The 23,438-nt window shown below is 53.1% G+C and overlaps 1 protein-coding gene across 1 annotated transcript; it reads left to right on the top strand.

Moving 5' to 3' along the window:
* The first annotated feature begins 141 nt into the window (after nt 1-141).
* HAUS7 (HAUS augmin like complex subunit 7) lies at nt 142-22,537 on the top strand. Its single transcript, XM_028136148.2, has 10 exons — nt 142-367; nt 1,829-1,944; nt 6,604-6,671; nt 8,709-8,770; nt 13,104-13,195; nt 13,640-13,777; nt 13,867-13,951; nt 14,417-14,629; nt 16,028-16,139; nt 22,326-22,537. Exons 1-10 carry the CDS (start codon nt 200-202, stop codon nt 22,421-22,423), a joined length of 1,152 nt encoding a protein of 383 aa, XP_027991949.2. The 5' UTR covers nt 142-199; the 3' UTR covers nt 22,424-22,537.
* The last annotated feature ends 901 nt before the right edge of the window (nt 22,538-23,438 follow it).

Genomic DNA, 23,438 nt, shown 5'->3' with positions numbered 1-23,438 from the left:
GCTAGGCTGGTGACGGTGAGCCCGCCCAGGCTCCGCCCACTGTCTCGCCCCGCCCCTCTCTGGCGCGTGAGAAACCCAATGGGAAGGCGAGGTGGAGGCTCCGCCCCGTCTCAGACTGGTGGGCGGCAGGACTGCGGCTACTGCGTGATTGGCAGCAACGCCGGCCTGTGAGCCCCGGGCGCCACGAAGAGCGTGAAACATGGCCGAGCTGGGTGCTGCTGCTGGTGCTGCTGCTGCTGGTGCTGACGCTGGCGCTGCTGCTGGCGGGGATGCTGGCGCTGGCGCTGGCGCAGGCTGCTACTGCCCCGAGAACCAGGCTGAGGACAGAGAGTCCAAGCTAGCCATGGAGGTGTTTGAGAAGCTGAAGGTGCTGCGGGCCCAGGGAACCACCCGGGGCGGCGGCGGGGGCCGGGCGGCGGGGCTGGCGGGCCTCCCGCGGAAGTCGGTGGCGCTGTGTGCACCGCCCCTATCTCCAGGCTGCGCTCCCGCTATTGGGAACGCCTTGAGGGGTGTATGTATCTGCTCCTTGGGTGGCCCCGGGCTTTCTTGCTGTCTCCACGGCCAGTGTCTGGTAGTTCTGGGCGCGCAAAGCAAGTGCCAGGACGGGGAGGGAACCGACCGTTGGTCTTGGCGGGGGGGGGGGGGGGGTCCTGGGGAGACAGGCGGGCAGGGTCCCTGCTCCATGCTAATCTGCGTCACAGGCCAATCTGCGTCACAGGCCAATGGTGGTAGTAGTGATGAAGCCCACTACACAAGGTTGGGTAGCTGTCCCTGGTTCCACTCTCCCGCCCTTCTCCTCCTCTCCTCCATCCTTCCCCTGTCCCCCTCCCTTGTCCCCTTCGCCTGTCCCCCGCTCCTCCCCCTTCTATTCTCTTCCCCTCCTCTCTGTCTCCCCTCCTCTATCCCCCTTTCCTGCCCCTTCCCCCTGTCCTCCTCCCCTTCCCCCTTCCCCTCCACTAACCCCTCCCCTCTTCAATCCCCCTCCCTTCCCCCTTCCCCTATTCTCCTCCCCTCCTCTCTCTCCCTCTCCTCTACTCCCTCCTCCCCTCTTCTATCCCCCTCCCTTCCCCCCTTCCCCTATCCTCCTCCCCTCCTCTCTCTCCCTCTCCTCTACTCCCTCCTCCCCTCTTCTATCCCCCTCCCTTCCCCCCTTCCCCTATCCTCCTCCCCTCCTCTCTCTCCCTCTCCTCTACTCCCTCCTCCCCTCTTCTATCCCCCTCCCTTCCACTTCGCCCCTCCCCTCATTTTCACTTTCCCCCTCCACTCTTCTCTCTCTTCCCCTCCCTGACCCTCTCCCCTCCCCTTTTCCTCTCCCCTTATCCCCTCCCCTCCCCTCCCCTTCCCTCTCCTCTCCTCTCCTCCTCCCCTCCCCTCTCCTCCCCTCCCCTCCAGGAGAGGCCCTGTAGGCCTCATCTCCCCTCCCTCCCCCCTGTCCATTTAGTCCCTTAGCCAGGAGCCTGCATTGACGTCTCCACGGCCAGAATCTTGCTAAACCCCTACTTGCTACTAGGTCAAATAGCTATGGGAGCCCAGAGAGGGGCGTATTTAATGGAAGTGGGGTGGCAGGCTGTCATAGATGGGGATGAGAATGAGGGGAAATTACCCCTGGACAAGATGGAGGGGAGGGGAGGACGCTGCAGGGTGCACACGGTGGGGGTGGGGGGGGACTGTGCCTGCAGGCAGTTGTCAGTGCTAACAAGCCTGGTGTGTGCCCGGTTGCAGTGAACAGACGTGGAGGAGCAGCAAGGGCGTGAGCGCAGAAGTGCATTGCAGCCCTTCGTGGATTCTAGTTTCCTAAAGCTTCCCGGCTCTCCCTTTCCTTGCTTAGGACCTCCAATGCCCCTTAATCAAGGGTCTTCACATCAAACAACCGGAGACTGTGAAGCAACTGCTGTGTACTCCCTCGAAGTACCGCATGGATATCCTGCAGTGGATGTATACACGGTAATGGAGTGGCTGCTGCTTCCCCCATTCCAGTGGCACACTTGCTGCCACTCAACCCACCTGAGGAGATGGGGTTTTGTTCTGTCCCTGATTCCACTCTCCCGCCCCTCTCCTCCTCCCTCCCCCCTTCCCTTATCCCTTCCCCCAGGGGCTCTGTTCCCTACCCCAGATCACTGTGACCAGCAGCTGCTGAGGTAAGAAGTGCCAGCTATGGAGCTATGGTCAAATTTGGGGTGAAAATGCCCCCCCGACACACACACCATTGCTTTGGGGAGTCTCTTCACCATTTGGCTGAAGTACTCAGCTTGGCTTCTGAGCATTCTTTTTTTTTTTTTTTTTTTTACTTTGACTACTGATTTCCGGGCTGGCAGGGGCCTGAGAAATGATCTACTTACTTTAGTCCTTTTGTTTTCAGACTGGGCACCTGAGGGTCAGGCTGGAGTTGTACCTGCCTCGGGTCTTATCACTTGAGGAGTGACAAGCAGGGCCAAGACCCCCTGTTTCCCAGTCCTTCAGGTCAAGGTGTGGCCTGGTGTATGTGCTTGGCACTGTGTAGGGGAAGCAAAGCCTGCCTTGATGGCAAGGGGAAAGATCTAGAAAGCCCCACAGAATGTCTCTTTCTTGGGAGCAGCAGCCCCTGAGCTGTCTTAATGCCCCAGTGGGGAAGACAGGCCCTGTGCTTTTGGGCATGAGCCCCAGGGATGCCCATGCATGGTTGGTACAGGCGTCTTTCATGAGGCCAGGCCTGGGCCTGCCCCTCTTCAGCCTGGCCTGTCTGCCTTTGCAGCTGCAGAAGACACCTGGGTAGGAACCTGGCAGTGGAGGATCGAGGGTCTAGCCTGCACCCAGCTGATGCCTGCCGGGCCACAGGATGTCAGCAGGCCTGGCCCTGAGCTGGGTATCCTAGGGACAGCCAGGAGGAAGGCGGAGGCATTTTCATGCTTAAGTCTCTCCTGCTGCCTTGCAGGCCTGTCCCTCAGGTTCACCACAGACCTTGGCATACCCGCTCTCAACCTTTTGCTCTCGCTCACCTGTTCTCCCTCCTGGAAGTGCCCTTCAGGTGTCTGCATGTCGCACATACTCTGACACAGCCTTCAAAAACCCAGGTCACACATCTTATCTCCTTTTACTTTTTACTAGAGGCCCAGTGCACAAATTCATGCACCAGTGGGGTCCCTTGGCCTGGCCTGCCGTATCGTGCTGAAACTGGCTCTCTGACATCCCCTAAGGGGTCCCGGATTTGCGAGAGGGTGCAGGCCAGGCCGAGGGACCCCATCGGTGCAAGATCAGGGCCAGTGAGAGATACCAGAGGTTGGCCAGCTGGGGAGGGACCGCAGGAGGGCTCCAGGGTGTGTCCAGCCCATCTTGCTCAGTCCTCATCAACCGGACCCCAGCAGCAAGCTAACCTACCGTTCAGAGCGTCTACCCCCTTGTGGTCAGTGCACGTCATAGTGAGCGGTTGAGTGGCCTTAGCGTATCATTAGCATATTATGCTTTGATTGGTTGAATGGCAGACCGGTCAACCAGACACTTAGCATATTAGGCTTTTATTATATAGGATTATTAAAATTTTTTTTAAAAATTAATTTTAGAAGAAGTGAGAAAGAGAGAAACATCCACGTTAAGAGAGAAATACATTGATCCTCTGCCTCCTGCACACGCCCTGACCAGAGATCAAGCCTGCAGCCTTTTGGTGCATGGGACGACGCTCCAACCCATTGAACCAGGGCACATCCTATCTCTTTTTTTAAAAGTCTCCAGTTCCACCTGCTTGCGGTGGCTCAGTGGTTGAGCATTGACCTATGAGCCAGGAGGTCACAGTTCGATTCTGTGGTCAGGGCACATGCTCAGGTTGTGGGCTCAATCCCCAGTAGCGGGCGTGCAGGAAGCAGCTGATCAGTGATTCTCTCCCATCATGGGTGTTTCTGTCTCTCTCTCTCTCCCTTTCCCTTCCTCTCTGAAATCAATAAAAATATATTTTTTAAAAAAGTCTCCAGTTTCCAAGGCAAAACATATCCTTTCTTCCCCTGGACACCCATAACCTTGGAGCACACTCCTGCCAGAGTCCTCAGCCTGTTGCTTTTGTCTTACCTGCTGTCCTGTTTGGCTCTGCAAAGCACTGGGAGCTGCAGGCGCAGGTACCAGGCAGGGCTCCCCCATCAGCCCGGACTACAGCAGTGTTGTACTGACAAGAGGGCCCAGGGTCACATGCGCGTCTGTGCCATTCCAGGCGCCTCAGATTCAGATGGGTGCCCTCAAGGAGCTGGGGCTTTAGTGACTGCAAAAGGCCCAGGCACGAATCCCAGTATTGGGCACACCTCCGCCGTCTGAGTGCCATGGACATTGGCAGGGAGGAGGTGGCATTTGACCTGGGATGGAACAGGTGATGGTAGGTGCTCATTTCCACAGGAGCAGGGAGTTGTGTGGGAGGGAGAGCCAGGTAGCAGCCGCCTGAATGGCAGCCCAGGGCAGCTCACGTGGGGCCTTGCAAGCCACATGAGGCCTTTGAACTTGGTGCTCTGTGCAGGAAGAGCATGGGACCAGGGAAGTACCATACTGAAATTGGCATTTTGGCAAGGTGACTCGGGTTCTGTGGCAGATGGATTTGGAGGGGAAGAGACCGGAGGCAGGGGGACCAATATGGAAGATGTAGCAACAGCTGCAGGGAAAGATGGCAGGCTCCTGGCTCAGAATGGCAGATGGCTCACGTGCCAGCCATTGCCAGCCCTGGAGGGACCAGCGCCTTGTCCAGGAACCTGGGAGGGGAGAGAGAGTCCTGGGGATAGCCTGGGCTAGTGGCGGGGGGGGGGTGTCTTGAGCTCCCTCCCAAGAGGAGGGAGGCTAAGGCTATGGCTTGGAGATCCTGGGGGAGGGAGCCCAGATCTGCCTGGCCAGAGGAAGCTGGGCACCGGGTCGCTCTGCTGGCCAGAGAGGCATGGGGGCAGTCCACAGCTGCATTCCTCAGATGCTTTAGTGCTTTTTTAAACGCAAGAAACGGAATCCTTTTAATGATCCCACGCTGGCAAAAGTGCTCTAGTCCTTTCAGGGCCCAAAAAGAGGATTGGACAGAGTTCAGTCCCCCCTCACCCCCCTCAGTTCATGTTGGCTTTCTTTGCACGTGGCTTTCCATTTCAGCCCTCATTTAGGGCCACCTTGTTCACCCCTCTCTTGGCAGAACCTAGGAGCTGCACCCAGCATTGGGGGCGGGGGGAGCTCAGCATGGCAGTTCTTGGTGGCCTAAACAGCCAGTTGAGCTGGCCCTCTGTGCAGGAGGGGAGCAGAGCCACAGGGTCCCCTGGGTGGATGAGTTCGTGGAACATGAGTTTCCTTGGCCCCCAAAGAGCTGTGCTTGCTTTCAAGGCTTTGAACGCTGTTCATTTCTGCCCCGCTCCCTGCTGCTCCAGGAAAATCGACTTTAATGAAAGCCCTTCCCGAGCAAGGTCATTTAGGCTTTTTCGGACTTGTTCCTTAGTGTGTTGAAGTGCTTTGCTGCGGTTCAGCCTGATGGACCGCTGGGCACTCGCCAGTGCTTGGTGCCTTGTGAGTGGGGACCTTGCCTGGCAAGCAGGCCCAGGGGCCAGCCTCCTAGCATTTCACATGGTGGGCACTTTCTCCTGCCCTCCCTGCCCCTGCCTTTGGCAGAACGGGGATGGGGTGGGGCTGTGTTGCCTTAATGAGGTATGAAGACAGGTGCAGCTGAGCAGCTGAGGCTGCTGGATCCAGCCCCCTCTCTACTGCAGTCCCAGGGGTCCCAGGCCCAGGCTTGGGGTGGCCCCACTAGCTCCCAGGGCCCCAGCATGGTCTGGGCAGGTGTGGCCTGGGACACAGGCATTTCTAGGCATGGCCCCAGGGAAGGAGCAGTGAGCCCTCTCCATGGGACAGCCAGCGTGATGAGAAGGCACGGTCTCTAGGTATCTTGATGCTAGGGTAGGAAAGAGCCTCTTGTCTTTATGTAGGGAGGTCCCCCCATGGCAACCCGCTCCTGGGGCTCACGCCATGGCCTCCTCACAGAGGAGACCCAGCGGGAGGCCTGAGCTGCGTGTCACTTGTGCTGCCTGCCAGGCACTGTGGCCCTGACTGCCTTTGGATGCGGTCTGTGTCTGGAAAGTGTTCTGTCCATCAGTTCGGCATCTTAAGGCAAGATGCTTTGAGTGGCCACTGCTTCATTTATCTGTGTGGTGTCATCGAAGCTGAGGCTCCACCACGCTAGGAGGGGGCAGCTGGAATTGCTGTCTCCCCACCCAGGAGGTGGGGTGTGTGAACCCAGAGTCCATAATACTAGGAGCCCCTAAATGGCTAAAGCTGAGACCTGGAGTAGCTTAACTCCCCAACCCCCCCGCCACTGATTAAAAAAACAACAACACTTTTTAAAATTATTGATTTCAGAGAGGAAGGGAGAAGGAGAGAGAAAAACATCAATGATGAGAGAGAATCATCGATTGGCTGCCTCCTGCACACACCTTCTGGGGATCGAACCTGCAACCCAGGATGTGCCCTGACTAGAATCAAACCACGATCTCTTGGTTCATGGGTCAGTGCTCAACCACTGAGCCACACCAGCCAGACAGTAATTCACTTTTTAAAGTTTGTATAAGGCGGGGTCGTGAGGGGGCCTCTGCAGCTCACTCAGCCCTGACTGGTTTTGCTCTTTACCTGCAGGGCCTGTCCCTCCTCGGCACCGGTTCTCAACCCAACAAGCAGGACCCCAGAAGAAGCGAAGATCCAGGGTGAGTCTGTGTGAGGGGAGTATGGAGTTGGGTGGTGGGATCCTGGGCAACTCTGAGCTTGTGCATGGCCTCCTTACTGAGTTAGGAATTTCCCATTGGACTGGTGTTTTCTTCTGGATGGTGCACACCCTGTGGATGTTGCTAGAATCTTCTAGAATCAGGCTTCCTCCCCCACTGATACAGCAAATGGGTGAGCTACTCTCGTAGGGGCATGTGAATAAGACCAAGAACCTGTCACCCTGCCAGTCCATCCCCTGAGGCTCTGTGGGCAGAGACAGCGGTTCTTGCCGATGCCACTGATGGTTATGTCCCCGTGTCACTGGTGTGTGCACGTGAATACTACACCTGGTATTCGTAGGAGCACACCAGGCAGCTAGGCCCCGGGGGCTTGTTTTGTAACCACTTCTTTTCAATCCTTTCCTGGCAGAAACTGTCCGTAACCTAGTAATGGGCATTATTAGGTGAAGGGCACCCAATTGTGGTCCTCAGGGTGGCGGCTAACTCTTCATCTTCATAGTGATGTCTCCAAAACTTGAAATTTCCACGGGCCTGCCTTTGGCCCAACCACACCAGGATGGAGTAAACTGGACCCCCTGATCCATGTCCCAGCCGGCACCGCCAAATTAATTATCTGGGGGCAGTTGTCCCTGAGGCTCAGATAGGCCCGAAGGACAGGACATTGTGTCTCGGAGGCTGCAAGGCTGATCTGGGCGCTGGCCTCCCCGACACTGTGTCTGCTACTTTCCTGCTGATAGGACCATGTCCAAGCCGGGTGAGCCTGGTCATCAGACAGCACTTACATTGTCTAACGCACATGCAACACACAGGTGCTAACCCCGGCCCACAGCCTTGACCTGGCCATTTCCGGCCTCAGTGTTCTCCTCTGTACAGTGCGATGATAACCTCAGCCCTGCCCACCTAGTGGGAGTGTGCTGAGTGTCCAAGCAGGGGATAGACATGAGTGCTTGTCAAAGAGTGTCAATGAGAGAAACTGCGACAAAGAGGGGGATTAGAACCACCAATCCATCGGACAAGTCTTAGTGGAGTGCCCTGCACTGTTTTAGGTGCTGGAAGTGCGGCAGGAAGTTACACTGCTCTCACCTGGGAAGGTTCTCTGACCTCTGTCAGCTCCTTAGGCAGCTGTCTGGCTTCTGCTAGAAACCAGAGGTCCCTATATGGAAGAGCATTGGATGTGACCCCTTATGTTTAGGTGAGGAAACTGATGCCCAGAGAGGGGCAGTGACTGGGTGCAGGTCACACAGCAAGAGGCAGTCCTAGAATATATCCTAAGAAACTAGAAACACCAATCAGAAAGGACATATGCACCCCTATGCTCATAGCAGCACAATTCACCATAGCTAAGATTTGGAAACAGCCTAAATGCCCATCAGTATATGAGTGGATCAGAAAACTAGGGTACATCTACACAATGGAATACTATGCTGCGGTATAAAAGAAGGAGTTCTTACCATTTGCAACAGCATGGATGGAGATGGAGAGCATTATGCTAAGTGAAATAAGCCAGGCAGAGAAAGATAAATATCACATGATCTCACTCATTTGTGGAATATAATGAACGGCATAGACGGATGAACAAGAACAGATCCAGAGACTGAGAAATGTTGATCAGAACCTCAAACCTCAGGGAAGGAGGGGGTCGGTGGGAGTAAGGGGGGGAGATCAACCAAGGGACTTGTATGAATGCATAAGAGCCTAATCAATGGACACAGACAACAGGGCGGTGGGGCATGTGTGGGGGGGGGGGGTAAAGGGGGGATGAGGACACATGTAAAAAAAATAATAAAAAAAAATTTAATAAAAGAGGCAGTTCTAGCACCTAGGTGTGTGGTCCACCTGCTTCCTTATCCACCTGGGTCTTCCAGGCCTTGTGGTCACTGGACCTGCTGACACTGGAGCAGGAACACCCCTCCCAGAGAACTACTGGGAACCCTGCATATTTGTGCACCCCCTGGGTGCGTGATGTCCTCTCCTATTTGGGTGGGTATCCGCAGTAACAGAATCCTTGTGTTCCGACAGTGATGTTGTCAGTGAGCCGTGAGCTGATGCTGTCTGGGCCGGTTACCTCGGACATCCTGTTGGTAAGAGAGGGTGTTCCCACTCATCCCCACCCCTGCTCCCTAGCCCCCCCGAGGGCAGGAACCCATAGGATTCCTTGAGTAGAGCGTAGCCATTGCTGAGGAGGCCGAGGCTTCTGATGACCAAAGGGACAGAGTGCATCTTGTACTCAGTCGATGACTTTCTACACACCAGCACTGTGGTAAGTACTTAACATGTCAGTAATTGTCACGCCCACCCTTGGCAGTAGTCCTTGTCTTCGGCCCATTTGACAGGAGGGGTGACAATTCACTTGAAGTCACCCAGTGACAAACCCAGGCCCATGACTCCTGAGCCCATGCATTTTCCGCAGCCCCATCAGTCACTCCCGATTCAAAGAAAGAAACCCTGCCCTCTACTCTTAATATTTAAAAAAATTTTTTGAAGCAATTATTTCCACATTTCGGCTATTATAAATAATGTTGCTGTGAATGTTCCTGTATATGTTTTTGACTAAAGACATGTTTTCAGTTCTCTGGGGTATACAGCTAGGAGGGGTATATGGCTAGGAGTTGCTAGGTCATACAGTAACTTGACTATTAACTTTTTAGGAACAGCCAAACTTTTCCAGAGTGGCTGCGCCATTGTTACATTCCCACCAGCAACGTGTGAGGTTCCAGTTTCTCCACATCCTCACCACACTTAATGTTGTCTTTTTGGTTCCAGCTATCCTGGTGGGTGCGAGGGCGATCTCATTGTGGTTTGAACTTGCATTTCCCTGATGACAAATGATGTTGAGCATATCTTCGCGTGCTTATTAGCTATTTATAGGTCTTTTTTTGAGAAATGTCTCTGTTCACTTCTTTTGCCCACATTAATTGTATTATTTGTCTTTTTATTGTTGAGTTATAAGAGAATCATTGTTGAGAGAAAATCATTGATCGGCTGCTTCCTGCATGCCCTTCACTGGGCATGTGCTTTGACCCGGAATCCAACCGTGACCTCATGGTTCATGGGTCTCCGCTCAACTACTGAGCCACTCTAACTGGACTAACTGTTTTTTTTTTTTTTAATTGATGTCCTTTATCAGGTTGAAGATGTTCCCTTCTATTCCTACATTGTTAAGTTTTTATCATGAAAGGGTGTTGAATTTTATAAATGCTTTTCTGTATCTACTAAGATGATAATGGGGTTTTGTTCTTTGTTATATTCTTCCTTTGTTTGTGATGCTCCAAGTTTCCTTCTGGTATCCTTTCACTTCCGTCTGAAGAACTGCCTTCAGGAATTTATTTATTTATTATTATTATTATTTAAATATATCTTTATTGATTTTAGAGAGGAAGGGAGAGAGAAAGAGAGATAGAAACGTTAATGATGAGAGAGAATCATTGATTGGCTACCTCCTGCATGCCCCACACTGGGGATCAAGCACCAGGAATCGAACTGTGACCTTCTGGTTCATAGGTTGACACTCAACCACTGAGCCCCTCAGGCCAGGCCCCTTCATTCTTGATAGATATTTTCACTAGGTACAGAATTTTGGGTTAGCAGTTCTTTCTCCGCAGGATCTGTTGAGAAATCTGCAGTCATTTGAATCATTTTCCTCTTGTGGGTCATGCATTGTTTTTCTCCCGCTACTTTAACATTGTTTTCTTTGTCATTAGTTGTTTTTTTTAATCAATTTGATTATGTGTTTGTGGGAAGATTTCTTTGTGTTGGTCCTGTTTGGATTTTCTCAGCTTCACAAATCTGCAAGTTTGTGTCTTTTGCCGTACCTGGAAAGTTTTATCTGTTTTCTCTCTGTTCCTCATATTAGATAGTTTCTGTTAATGTTTTCAAGTTCACTGACTCTTTCCTCCGTCCCTCCATTTTGCTGTTGAGTCATTCAGAGAGATTTTAATTTCACTTTTTCTATTTTTATGTTCTAAAGTTTCCATGTGTTTTTTAAAATCTTGTTTTCTTGCTGATACTTTCTATTTTAACTTTGTTTCAAGAGTGTTCATGATGACCTATTCAGCATTTTTATGATGACTACTTTAAATTTGTCACGTTACTCCAGCATCTGCATCATCTTGTCATTGATGTCAATTGATTGTCTTTTCTCATTCAAGTAGAGATTTTTTTTGTGGTTTTCTTCATGTGCCAAGTAATTTTAGATTGTGTCCCGGACATTTTGACTATTACTTTGACTCTGGGTCTTAAATTTTATGGAGAATGTTTGTATTTTAGAAGGCACTTAACCTGGTTAGTTTAAGCTGCCTGCTTCTCTGGCCTATGTGACAGCTCAGTTCCCACAGCCTTTGTGCCATTTGGGTCTGTTTTGCACGTGCGCCACCTGGTGGTTGGCCAGGGACCTGGGTGCTGGTTTCTCCCCTGGCTTAGTAATCAGTCTTCACAATGTTCATCAAGATCAGATCCACCCTCACATGGGATGGGGGGATAGGGTGAGCCCAGGCATTCATAAACAGTTTTCTAGGGTCACTTTCCTGAGCTCTCCCCTCCCTGTCATCTCTTTTTTACTACCTGGTTCTCGGGGGAAGGGGCTCTCCTTTTGCGTCTTCAGCCGTAAATCACTCAAGTCATGACTGCACCACAGCAGCAGGAGGACAGAGAGGAAGAAGCGGTAGCAGGATTTGGCCCCATAGCTCCACCGAATGGAGAGGAAGTTTCCCTGCCCCCAGAGTGTTGCCCCTGCTCTGCTGTTTTCTGCCCTCAGCCACTTTGGTCGCTGCTGCCACCCCCACCATCCTATTGCCAGAGGTCTGAGATCTGAGAGAACAAAGAAGAGGGAGCGAGAAAAGGCCAGGGATTTCTTCTGCTCTCTCTGCGCGTTAGGGGTTCTCTTTTCTGGAACTCTCTGTCTGTACCTCTGTGCTCTCTTCTGGGTTTGGGCTGGGCTGAGTGCAGGTTTGGGGAGAGCAGAGGAGAGAACACAGTCAGAAGTCACCATCTGAGTGGTAACCTTGGTTTCTGTGCCTCCCTACACTCTTTCTGGCATTTACCTTTCTGTGGCTGCAGACACCTTCTGTCCCACTCGGAGAGGTGGGCATTTCATGGGAGAGGAAGATGGCATGTGTTGATTTCAGAGAGGAAGGGAGAGGGAGAAGAGAGAGAGAAACATCAGTGATGAGAGAGAATCATCGATCGGCTGCCTCCTGCACGCCCCACACTGGGGAATGAGCCCAAAACCCGAGCATGTGCCCTGACCGGGAATCGAACCATGACCTCCTGGTTCGTGGTTGATGCTCAACCACTGAGCCACACTGGCCATGCAGTGCAAATGCTTTTTGGAGGGCTTTATAATAAGTGACCAGTGAGGCTGGCTGAGTGAATCATTCTAGTGCAGGGGTCCTCAAACTTTTTAAACAGGGGGCCAGTTCAGTGTCCCTCAGACTTTTGGAAGGCCGGACTATAGTTTAAAAAAAAACTATGAACAAATTCCTATGCACACTGCACATATCTTATTTTGAAGTAAAAAAACAAAACGGCAAAAACACCTGCATGGGGCCCGCGGGCCGTAGTTTGAGGACGCCTGTTCTAGTGCATTCCTCAGAAGAGCAGGTGTGCAGGGCAGGGCAATGAGGAGCTTCAATGGAGTGGCAGGCCCAGCTTTTTGCCATCCTTACTCACACGGTTCTCTGGAGTAGGCCAAGCCTCTCGAGTTGTAAGTGGGTCCTGGGGATTGGCTGCAAGCCTTCTCCTCTTTCTGGGAGGAGGGAGGCTTTATACTTCTGGAGCCTTGAGCTCCTGGCTGGGCAGCTGCCTGCCAGGAATCCCAGCCACCTGTAGGGCAGGGGGCTAACTCAGCTGCTGCTCGGGGACCCTGGCTAGAAGGCTGGCTGCGTGCCGCCTGCCAGGTCTGCCTGTGAGGAGGAGCAGGGCTGGTGCAGGCCATCTCCAGGGCCCCATCTTGTTGTGCCATCAGCTTGGTCGTTCCTGGCTGGGGAGGGTGATCCGCTGAGAAGGACAGGCCTCCTCCTGGAGCTGTGCCTGAGGAACAGGCCACCATCAGGTCCCTGTGAGCTGTGTTCTGCCTTCAGCAGGCCCTCCTGCCCCCTGCGCGCCCACTCAAGAAGCCGCACTGTTGGATGCATAATGAGCACACTCCCAATACGTTTCCACAGCACTTGTCACTTCCAGAGTGGTCCCAGGCGTTATTGCAGCCCAGGGCTGGGCGTGAACAGGGAGTGCTCTGTGAGAGCAGCCCCTGAGGCTAAGGTCCCCGAGCCAGTCCACGATGTGGCCGGGTGGGGACTACAGAGCTGGGGCCCCAGGCTTCTCTACCTCCTCTTTCCCACTAGCTACAGCAGGGTGGGGTGTGCGGCGGGGGCACCCAGCATGCCTTGTCAGTGAGCGCATGCGGTGTTTCCTGCCCAGGGCCGGGGCGGCACCCTGGAGCAGCTGCGCCTCATAGAAGAGCTGTTGGACGCAGTCCGGAGCATGGCCACCGGATGCCTCATCATGTCCAGGTAACGTCTCAGAACAGGCCCTCCACGGAATGGCCAGCAGGTGTCCTTGGTTCTTCAGCTGGAGCTGGTAGGCCGGGGACCTGCTGGGCACCTGGGCCTGCCACCAGGCACATCTCTAGCTGGGGTTTCACTCCTCGCCCTGGTGGCCGCAGGTGCATACTGGCCCAGGTCCCCGGCTGTCAGGGTGAATGGGGTTGGGCCTGCTGAGGGGAGGGTGTGCTCAGGCTGTCCCTGCTGGTGGCAGGGCGGGGGGGGGGGCTCTTGAGGGCATGGGGCTCAGCTCCGGCTACCAAAGCAGGCGGGGACTGGAGGAGACCCCTTCTCTTGGCCTCTCCACCAGCTCTTGTGTGGCCTCTTGGGTTTCCCCCATGGGACCTCAAAAGGCTGCCAGCACAGTCCCCGGATGCTCGGGCCAGTGACTGCGGCCCTGTGCTTTCTCTGTAGTGTGGAGAGGCAGTTCAAGGAGACCAGGGAGGAGAATGAGAAGCTACTGGGGAACCTCTTCTCCAGCCCCCATCTGCGCAGTCTCCTGAGACCTGACTGTAAAGCACGCGTGAACACGCATGTTTATGACAGCAAGAGGTATGGGCCCTGCGTGGTTCTGTGATCTCAGGCACTCTTCCTTCCACGTGTGGCCTGCGACGGAAGTGTCCCCCCTTCTCTTCCTGCAGGAAGGTGAATGAGGACAAGACTGTGCTAGTGATGGTCAAGCAGCTGCAGGAGAGCGTGGACAAGCTGGAGGTCCTGCGGGCGGAGGTGAGAGTGCTGGCTCCTAGGGCCTAAGGTACCCTATCTTTACCATGAGCTTAGGTGTAAGGCTTAAGTGAGGTAGCATGTGCCTAGGTCCTGATGGGCTAGAATGCAGTGGTTTCTCGGCTCACGTGAAGGGGAGAGACAGACAAGCTCGGGGCAGGAGCTGGGAGGCTTCCTGTCAATTTCAAAGGGTTGGCCTCAGGTGAGCTGCACGCCAGGCCCTGCAGTCCTCCCAGCAGTCCTTGGCCTGGCTTCCTCATTCCCCTGAGGAGGGGACTGACGCCCACCCAGGCCACAGTGGCAGGGCTGAGGCCAGAAGCCAGTCAGCCTTGCTCGAAAGCAAGTTGTTCTTTTCCGCCTCTGGTCTTTGGAAGCCTGGGGTGGCCCCTGCTGGGTAGAAGGGACCTGGTGCCCCATGCGCAGGTCGGGCAACCCCAAGGGACCCTCTCTCTCTCTGGCTTTGTGCAGCACAAGAAAGCAGTTGGTGTAGGCAGTGCCGAAGCTGGCATTCTGGAGCAGAAGCTGCGCCTGGTCATCTCTGACTTCCACCAGCTCGTCCTGGCTTTCCTGCAAGTGTACGACAAAGAGCTGAGCGAGTGCTGCAACTTGGATTGCCCCTTCATCCACCCGCTCGGCCCCATCATTGAAACCGTGTGCAGGACTCTGATTTCGTGCCGCAAAGTAAGAATCACCCTCTCCTCTCCCACTGGAGGCCCTAGCCAGGGACCCGGGGGCTGGGACAGAGGGCTGGGCGGGGCTGGGCCCAGGCTCCCTGTGAGCAAGTAGCACAGCTGGGTTCTGGGCTCCGCCCTCAGCCTGGGTCCTTCGGTGGGTTGGGACAGGAGATTCTCTTGGTGCCGTGGAGGGGATGAAGGTTAAACTGATGGCCCCTTCAGGGCCTCACTACACTTCAGGGGGTGTTACCTGGGCCTGGAGGCGGTGCGCTGCCTGCACAGGGTACTCACTGCCTGTGACACTCTTGCTCTTTCACTGGGATTTTGATTGTGAGCATTGGTGCGTATCTTTCTTCTTTGAAAGCATGATCTTAGTGGCTGCAGAGTATTTCGTTCCAGTTCCTGTCCCTGTATTGGTCTCGTTCTTGCCTTCACGATATACCCAAATGTATCCTGGCCTGTTCTTGTGTGTCTGACGAAGAACTGTGCCCTACAGCCACATGCTTCCTGTTTGTGCCCTTGACTCAGCTCAGAGAAACAGGAGAAAGTGGTCTCACGCTGCTGAGCCAACTATGTGAATACTAGAGGCCCAGTGCATGAAATTCATACACTCGGTGGGTGGGTGGGTGGGTGGGGGGGTCCCTGAGCCTGGCCTGCACCCTCTCACAGTCTGGGAGCCCTTGGGTGATGTCCGTCAGTCGGACATCCTTAGTGTTGCCATGGAGACGGCAGAGGCTCCCGCCACCACCACTTTGCTTGCCAACCGTGAGCCCGGCTTCTGGTGCACTGACCACCAGTGGGAAGCTCCTGCATTGAGCGTCTGCCCCCTGGTGGTCAGTGTGCATCATAGCAACCAGCCGTTCAGTCGATTTGCATATTAGCCTTTTATTATATAGGATTTACTCATTAAGTTTTACATTTCAGAGCCCCAGAGCCGACCTAAATGCAGGCTTTGGTTATGATGGTGAGCCCAGCTGCCATTTGTGGAAGTCTGACATTGGCTCAGGGCTTCTACAACGTTTGTCTTAGTTATGTAATGGAAAGGCTCCTGTCCTCTCCCATCAGAAAGGCCCTTTGATTTGGGGGCAACGGTTCCCCAACGTGGGATATATTCCCACCGTGCCATTGGCTTGGTTTGGCTACCAGTGTGGGATGGGGCACCTGCTAGTGTGGCGTCCCCCGCTGGGCTAGGAAGAAGGAAGTTAGATTGCAGAACTCTGATGGGTGAGTCTCTAGGTAGCTGGAAGTCCTGCCGTCACCCATGGGTGTCCTTGGGGGTGAATGTCACATGCTTGAGGGCTTCGGGAGGAGCACACACTGAACGTGAACCTGGGTGGGAAGCAAGAGATGCCTTCTGTGGGTCAGACCACAGCACTTAATGCCCACATGTTTCCCTCCCTCTCAGCTGTTGAAAGCAGTGTTGGACGTCACTGAAACCTCGGCAAATGCTGTTGACACTGCGGAGAAGCAGCAGGAGGGTGGGCAGAGCTACGGTGCCAGCGTGGCGATGAGTCTGGGTACGTGGTCACCACTGTATGTAGCTGTAGTCTCGGACAGGGCTGTCCCAGTGCACCTTGGCTTAGCACCTGCCTCATGCCAGGGTTCCTCTTGTGCTCACCCAGTATTTGGGGAACATTTGGGGACTGGCCCCTTCTGCTTTCGACAGATTATAAAATCACAACATTAAATTGTAGAAATTTGGGATGACCCAAAGACGTGCAGAGGTAAAATAAAAACAATGCAATAACCTGGCCCAGAGATAGACCCAGTATTTTGGTCTAGTTCTCTCTATTCCTTTTTTTCAAATACATTTTTATTGATTTCAGAGAGGAAGGGAGAGAGAGATAGGAACATCAATGATGAGAGAACCATTGATTGGCTGCCTCCTGCATGCCCCCTTTTGGGGATTGAGCCCACAACCTGGGCATGTGCCCTGACCGGCAATCGAACTGTGACCTCCTGGTTCATAGGCCGACACTCAACCACTGAGCCACACCAGCTGTGCTTCTTCCATTCTTTTTCCTCTCATTTTTTTATTTCTTTGTATAAGTGAAGTGTGATAATAACATGTGTACTTTTATATTATTACTAGAGGCCCAGTGCACAAAATTCATGCACAGATAGGGTCCCTAGGCCTGGCCAGTGATCAGAGCCAATCGGGGCCTTCCTGCTGCTGGCTTCATTCCGCACCGCCCCCTGGTGGTCAGCGCATGTCATAGCAAGTGGATTGAACTCCTGGTCTTCCATGGAACTCGCAAGGGGACACTTTGCATATTAGCCTTTTATATATATAGATGTTCTTTCCCTTGGACCTCATTATAAGCATTTTCCCATGTTCTCAAAGTAGCATTTTTAATTATCAAACACTGTTCCACTCAGCCATTTGCTATAATTTGCTTACCATCTTCTGTTACTGAGCCTGTAGGTCACTTTCAGGTTTTGAGTGTAATTCCTAATACTGTTGCAGGGTTTGTAATAGTGTAAGATGAAAACAAGGTGAAGCTTTGCCATTGGGTAGCACTCCAGTAGATAATGGTCTACATGGTGAAATAGTGTTCATTATTTCAAAGGTTGGTGATGGCACTTTGAGGAAATGCATATTATAGAATGCTGAAGGGAAAATGCAGGGTAAAAAGGAAATGCACTAGATGACCTCACCTTTCTAAAGGAAAACAGTATATCCCTAGCTGGTTTGGCTCAGTGGATAGAGCATGGTCGGCAAACTCATTAGTCAACAGAGCCAAATATCAACAGTACAACGATTGAAATTTCTTTTGAGAGCCACAATTTTTAAACTTCTTCTAACGCCACTTCTTCAAAATAGACTCGCCCAGACCGTGGTATTTTGTGGAAGAGCCACACTCAAGGGGCCAAAAAGCCGCAGTTTGCTGACCACGGGAATAGAGCATCGGGCTATGGACTGAAGGGTCCTGGGTTTGATTCCGATCAAGGCTCCCATGCCCGGGTTGTGGGCTTGATCCCCAGTGTGGGGCATGCAGGAGGCAGCTGATCAATGATTCTCTCTCATCATTGATGTTTCTATCTCTCTATCCCTCTCCCTTTCTCTCTGAAAACAGTAAAAATACTTAACAAACAAAATAAATAAAGGAAAACAATATAAAAGAACCCCTCGCAGAAAATGGGCCAGAATGTAAACATTGTTTTCTCCCTGTAGGAATCAGAGGTAGTTTAGTTTAATTTGTTTCTTTTTCCTGCTTTGTAGTCTTCATACGTTCCCCCAATAAACACATAATACTTAGATAATTCCCCCATTGTCAATCTTTTAAAAAGAATGCAGCTGCCCAGATGGTGTGGCTCAGTGGTTAAGCATCAACCTATGAACCAGGATGTCATGGTTTGATTCCCAGTCAGGGCACATGTCCAGGTTGTGGGCTCGATCCCCAGTAGGGGGAATGCTGAGGCAGCTGATCAATGATTCTCTCTCATCATTGATGTTTCTCTCTCTCTCCCTCTCCCTCCCTCTCTGAAATCAACAAAAATATATTAAAAAAATAAAAAGGGTGCAGCGAACATGTTTATACATAAAAGGTGGGTCCCCACTTTCAATTATGTCCTTAGGATGGGGTTCCTGAGGTCATGGTGGAGAGACTCGACTCATCACCATTTGCAAGGCCAAGCAGTTTCCATCTTGCTGTATTCCTCACCAGCACTGGATTTGATCTTTCTGGCATGTCCACTGCTGGATAGGGGCAAAAATGTAGCTTAATTTAGTTTCAATTAAATATATTTTTTTCTGAGTAAGTTTATCTTTTTTATTTTAGAAATATACATTGAGGAGACTTTTTCTCTGGTAAGAAATATAGCCTTTAGGGAGGAGTCTCAACTCCTAGGGATAGAAACATTAAATAGTTGGGTATTTTCCCTGTGCAATGCCCCCACCCCCCCTTTATTCCATTTTTAAGGATTTTAAAGCGAATACTGTGTAACCATGACCCAGGTTGAGAACTAGAACATGCCTAGCGGCCACGAAACCCCTCACATGCTTCTTCCTGCCTACAGCTAACCGCCGTCCTGACTTGGTGATGATTGTGTGTCTGTTGCTCTTACGGACGCCCCTTGTGCACTTCCTCCACTTGTTTTCCAGATTCTCTTGGTCTTGGGCTTTTGACAGTTGGATTAGAATATGTCTCGGTGTGGATTGCTTTGAGTTTATCCCTTTTGGAGTGTTTTGAGCTTCCTGGATGTGCGGCTTCATGTTTTTTATTAACACCCGCCCGGACAGTTGACAGTTCTTTCTTCTCCTTCACGTCCTCTTTGAGCCTCAGGGCCCTGAGCCAGACGTGATCACTGAGGGCCCTCTCAGGTCTTCCCTGGGCATCTGCACAGCCTCGGGCCTGCATAGCTTTCAAGGTTCCCTTGTGGGCATCTCGTTCCCCCAGCCTCTCTTCTCACGCTTTCTGCTTAGTCTATGGTTTGTCACAACTCTTATCCACCACCTCAGGCAGCAGGTACTAAATCATGGGCCCATAGCCGTTTCCCCACAGTGTACCCCAAGGAGAGGTTTTAGGCTGCATAGCCTCTGGGCCCTCCCTTTGAAGGCTGTCTTTGCATGAACTCTCTAGCTAGCCCTCTCCTCAGGCTGCCGGCCTTTCCCTGCTCTTGGCTTTGGCACAGACACTTGCCATATGTATACCGGGCCCTCAGATCTCTCTCTTCTTTTGGACTGAACTGCAACAGAATCCTCCATTTTCAAATATATCCTAACATTTATCCTAAGCACCACTATCACTATGACTCTCGCCCCCAGTGCATGTAATTGCTGTTAATAAATTACAGTCCATGCTGTCATTAATGTAATGATGATCATTAGTCTTCTGCACTGCGTGCCATCTCAGCCATGGTCACGGGACTGGTGGCAAATTTTACCTTTTACTTTTAGTTTTTAAATATATTTTCATTGATTTCAGAGAGGAAGGGAGAGGGAGGGAGGAAGATAGAAACATCAATGATGAGAGAGAATCATTGATCGGCTGCCTCCTGCACGCCCCCGACTGGGGATCAAGCCCACAACCTGGGCATGTGCCCTTGACTGGAATTGAACCCGGGACCCTTCAGTCCACAGGCTGACGCTCTATCCACTGAGCCAAACTGGCTAGGGCAAGTTTTACCTTTTAGATAGGCACCCTTTTTGTCTTAAGATGTGTGAACGCCACCCTCCCCCTCCCCCTCCCCCTCTGTGCTTCCTTGGGTGGTGCTGCCTTACACATGGAGGGCTTAATGCATGTCCAAGTTCAGTTCCTGATTTTTTTTGAAAGGAGTTCTTGGGCTGTAGACACCCCAGAGGCACAGTCCATGCCAAGAGCCAGTCAGAATTGCCTGTGCATTTCCCCTGTTCCCACCTGTGTGTCTGTGCTACTTCCCCTCCCAGTATAAGAAGCTGGGCCACCAATCTGGGTGCCAGTAGGCTGATTATGTTGGTTGCTTGTCCCATCGTCATTCACCAGTTACCATCTCCATTGGGTGGACCTGAGGCCCCATTTGACTTCCCAGGCCTCTGGAGTCCCCAGTGCCTGCCATGAAAATGTCAATGCACTTTGAAAACAAAGCATCCCTGTCTGTGCTGGGAGTGAGGGAGGGAGTTGACGGCACCAGCATAGAGAGATCGAGACTGTAGCAGCTTTCTGGAAGCTAGAAAGTGGATGGGAGCAATTTGATGGATGCAGGGGGTGGAGAAAACCACAGCCCGAAGGCCAGCCTGAAGCAGCATTGGGGGTGCGTGTGTGCCTGGTGCCCCACAGCCCTGGCGAGGGGGCATTGGCAAGTAGGCCGGAAGCAGAGGGCGAAAGCCAAGCAGGTCTTTACAGGTTGGTGCTCCCAGTGAAATGGACCCTGTTGAAATGAATGAATGGTAAACCCCAGGCAGCAGCCCAGGTGAAGTCCACCTGTTTCTGGCCTCAGAGGGTCCATGGCATGGGCTGACCCCCGTCTGCTCCTGCTGCTCCGCCCCCACAGAGCTCTTTGGTGGAGGGCAGACCTTGCAGGGAATGGAGACTCCAGCAGAACACAGCAGGGCCAGCACCATGAAAGACAGAAGACCTGGAAAGCCGGGCTAATGTAGCTTTCCGAGAAATGAACTCGCATACTCAATACAGCAGGTCCTCGAACAATGTCCTTTTGTTAGAATATTGATGAGATGCTATTTTATCCCTTAGCCTATGGTAGAATTGGTTTCATTATACGTTGTTTTACTAGAGTTCCCAGAACGTATTGACAACATTAAGTGAAGCCTTATATCATGTCCAATTGAACAGCAAAGTGCAAAAAAAACAAGCAAACACTCCTACAAGTTAAAAAGGCTTGCAGGGTGTCGAAAAGTCAACAGAAAGGTAGACAAAAAAATGAGGCAACAAATGTCTAAGAGTAGAAAGAAAACAGAGAAAGAAAATGAAGACAGAAGTAATGCAGAGGCCCGATCCAGGTGGCTAGCAAGCTCTCCAGAGAAAGAGAGGAAGAAACATGGAGGGTGGAGGAGACAGTGGAGAGTGGAGGATACCAGTGAAGCAACAGGCGCACAGAGCTGAGGGGGTGAGGCTCCAGTTTCCAAGCCTAGAACAGGTGAAACCAAAGAGATGTGCCCAGGCCCACCAGCCTTCTGAAGTCCAGAGTAGTAGGGATGCAGGGCTGGGGCACAAAGCTTCCAGAGAGAAAGCCTGCGGCCTCCGGAGGGCTGGGGGCTTCCGGCCTGGGATCTGAGACCCAGCCAAGCTCAGCCAACACAGGGCCAGGTAGTGACTCGAGTCTGGGACAAAGGGGAGACATGTTAACTGATTTGTCAACTAGGGTGGGGGCAGCCTGGGAGAGCAGTGGGCTAGAGCTGCGGTCGCCAACCTTTTGGACCTCATGGACCACCAGTGAGTGGTCCACACACCACCAGTTGGCGACCGCTGGGCTAGAGGGTCTAGAGGTTGGGAAAACCTAAGGATCCCATGAAGGCAGATGATACCCAAGGTGACTTAGGAAGAGCCCATCTGTGGAGCAATGTGATCGCAACAGGAAGAGTGCTATGGTGACCCCAGCGAGAGCGTCAGTGTCAAGTGGGGAGGGTGTTCGGGACCCATCTGGGGTGGGCCAAGCTTGGCCCCAGCTCTGCCAGGAGTCTGCCTGCTCTAGCTTCTCCCTGAGGCCAGTCACCTTGAGGCACACCCCATGATTCCTGAGCTTCAGAGTCACCCTTGGGACGGGCAGGACCAAATGCCAATTAACTGCCTTGCCATGTGGATGGGCGAGGAGGCAGGGAAGCAAGTTGGTGGAGGAAAGAAGAGGCGTGTATTTAAGTTAAGGCACCACCGCCAGGGAAACCCCCATACTCAGCGTGGGGGAGAGGAGCGAGCTCAAGTCCCCCCATTCCATGCCCAGTGGTCACCTGACGTTGGTACCTTGAGAGGCAGATGCATGTTGCGGCAGTGTCCCCCACCCCTGAAGGCAAAGCAGCAGGTCACCACTAAGGACCATGTCATTTGATTTGTGTTTCGAGTCACAACAACCTGTCCCACTCCCCTTCCATCCGCGTGGCCCTCACTGCTCTCCAGCCCCTTCAACAACGACTGGTTCAGCTGTTTCTGGTTCACTGTGGGAACCAGCCCCAAGCCCCCCACCCTGACCCCGCCCCGGCCGTAAGCCCTTTGATGGCCATGGGAGGCGCTAGACTCACTATGTGGTTTGTATTTTTCTTTGCTCTGCAGCCGCCAAAATGGAAGAACTAATCCAGAAATATAAGCTCTTCAGTGTGAGTCTGAAAAAGAGACTCGAAGAAGGCTTCGACCTGGAAGTTATACTCTGAAGAGCCAGGCAGCCGGGGTGATCGGGGTGACCGAGCCATCGGCAGGGGAAGCAGTTATAACCCTCATGTTCTCCAGGCATAGCCTCCAAATGCATGGGCCTTCAGCTCCTTGTGGGGGTGGGGGGCGGGAAGGGGCAGAAGTTGGGGTGGGGGGTGGGGTGGGACAATGTGAGCTGAAGAAAAAGGAAACCATAGGTTAGAAGAAATTGCCTCCTGCCTGCTTTTTGCTTCTATGGCTCTGCGTGACGGCCTCCTTCCTTCCTTCCTTCTGCTGTCTGGCCCGGGCTGAGTGGCCTGTGGTGCCTGCTGCCCAGTCCTCCCTTCTTCACATCCTGGTGGTTGCAGGGCCTGGGCCGCACCTGCTGTCCTGGGGGGCCTGGGCCCTGCTCCACCCCTTCCTCGTCTGCATGGGCACGAGCTGCTCCTGTTGCTTCACTTTATCCCCTGCCACGCTTGGCGATGCCAAGTGCTGGAAATCTCCACGTTGCCACGACACCTGGCCACCTGTGACCACAGCCTGCCCCCTGCCCAGCTGCAGCCTCTCCTGTGATCAGTCTCGGGGTCCCATTAGTCTCGGGGTCCTCGCAGCCCCTCACCCCCGTCCCTTGCACCCACTACATCGGGGATCCAGTAGACCCAGCCCATGTTCCCTCTTCCCTCCTCCCCAGGGCGCCGGGTACCAGCCGGGGGAATTCTTGCCGGTGACCTGACTGGTTGTCCAGGAAGCTGTTCTCTGGGCTTTTCAGGGTGACCCAGTATCTTCCTGAGCAGTGTGCCTGTCACAGCCACCTCCCTCCCTTCTAGCACAAGAACAGGCACAACTGGTGGGGCCCCCGTCTCCGCAGGCCTGGCCGTGGCGGGGCGGGGGGGGGGGGGCTCCACCAGCCTCACTGGCACCTCTGCCCCATTCCCTGCAGCTGCACCTTTGCTTCCCCAAGTCTCCTGTGGGTGCTGCAAAGCGGAGGCTCCCGGGAGTTGGGTGCCAGGCCTCCTCCTGCTCAAGCCGCCTCCTCCC

Source organism: Eptesicus fuscus, chromosome 1, assembly GCF_027574615.1.
Source record: "Eptesicus fuscus isolate TK198812 chromosome 1, DD_ASM_mEF_20220401, whole genome shotgun sequence".
Lineage (NCBI taxonomy): Eukaryota > Metazoa > Chordata > Mammalia > Chiroptera > Vespertilionidae > Eptesicus > Eptesicus fuscus.
The sequence above is the reverse complement of the archived record's forward strand: the minus strand, read 5'-3'. Positions and strand labels throughout refer to the sequence as shown.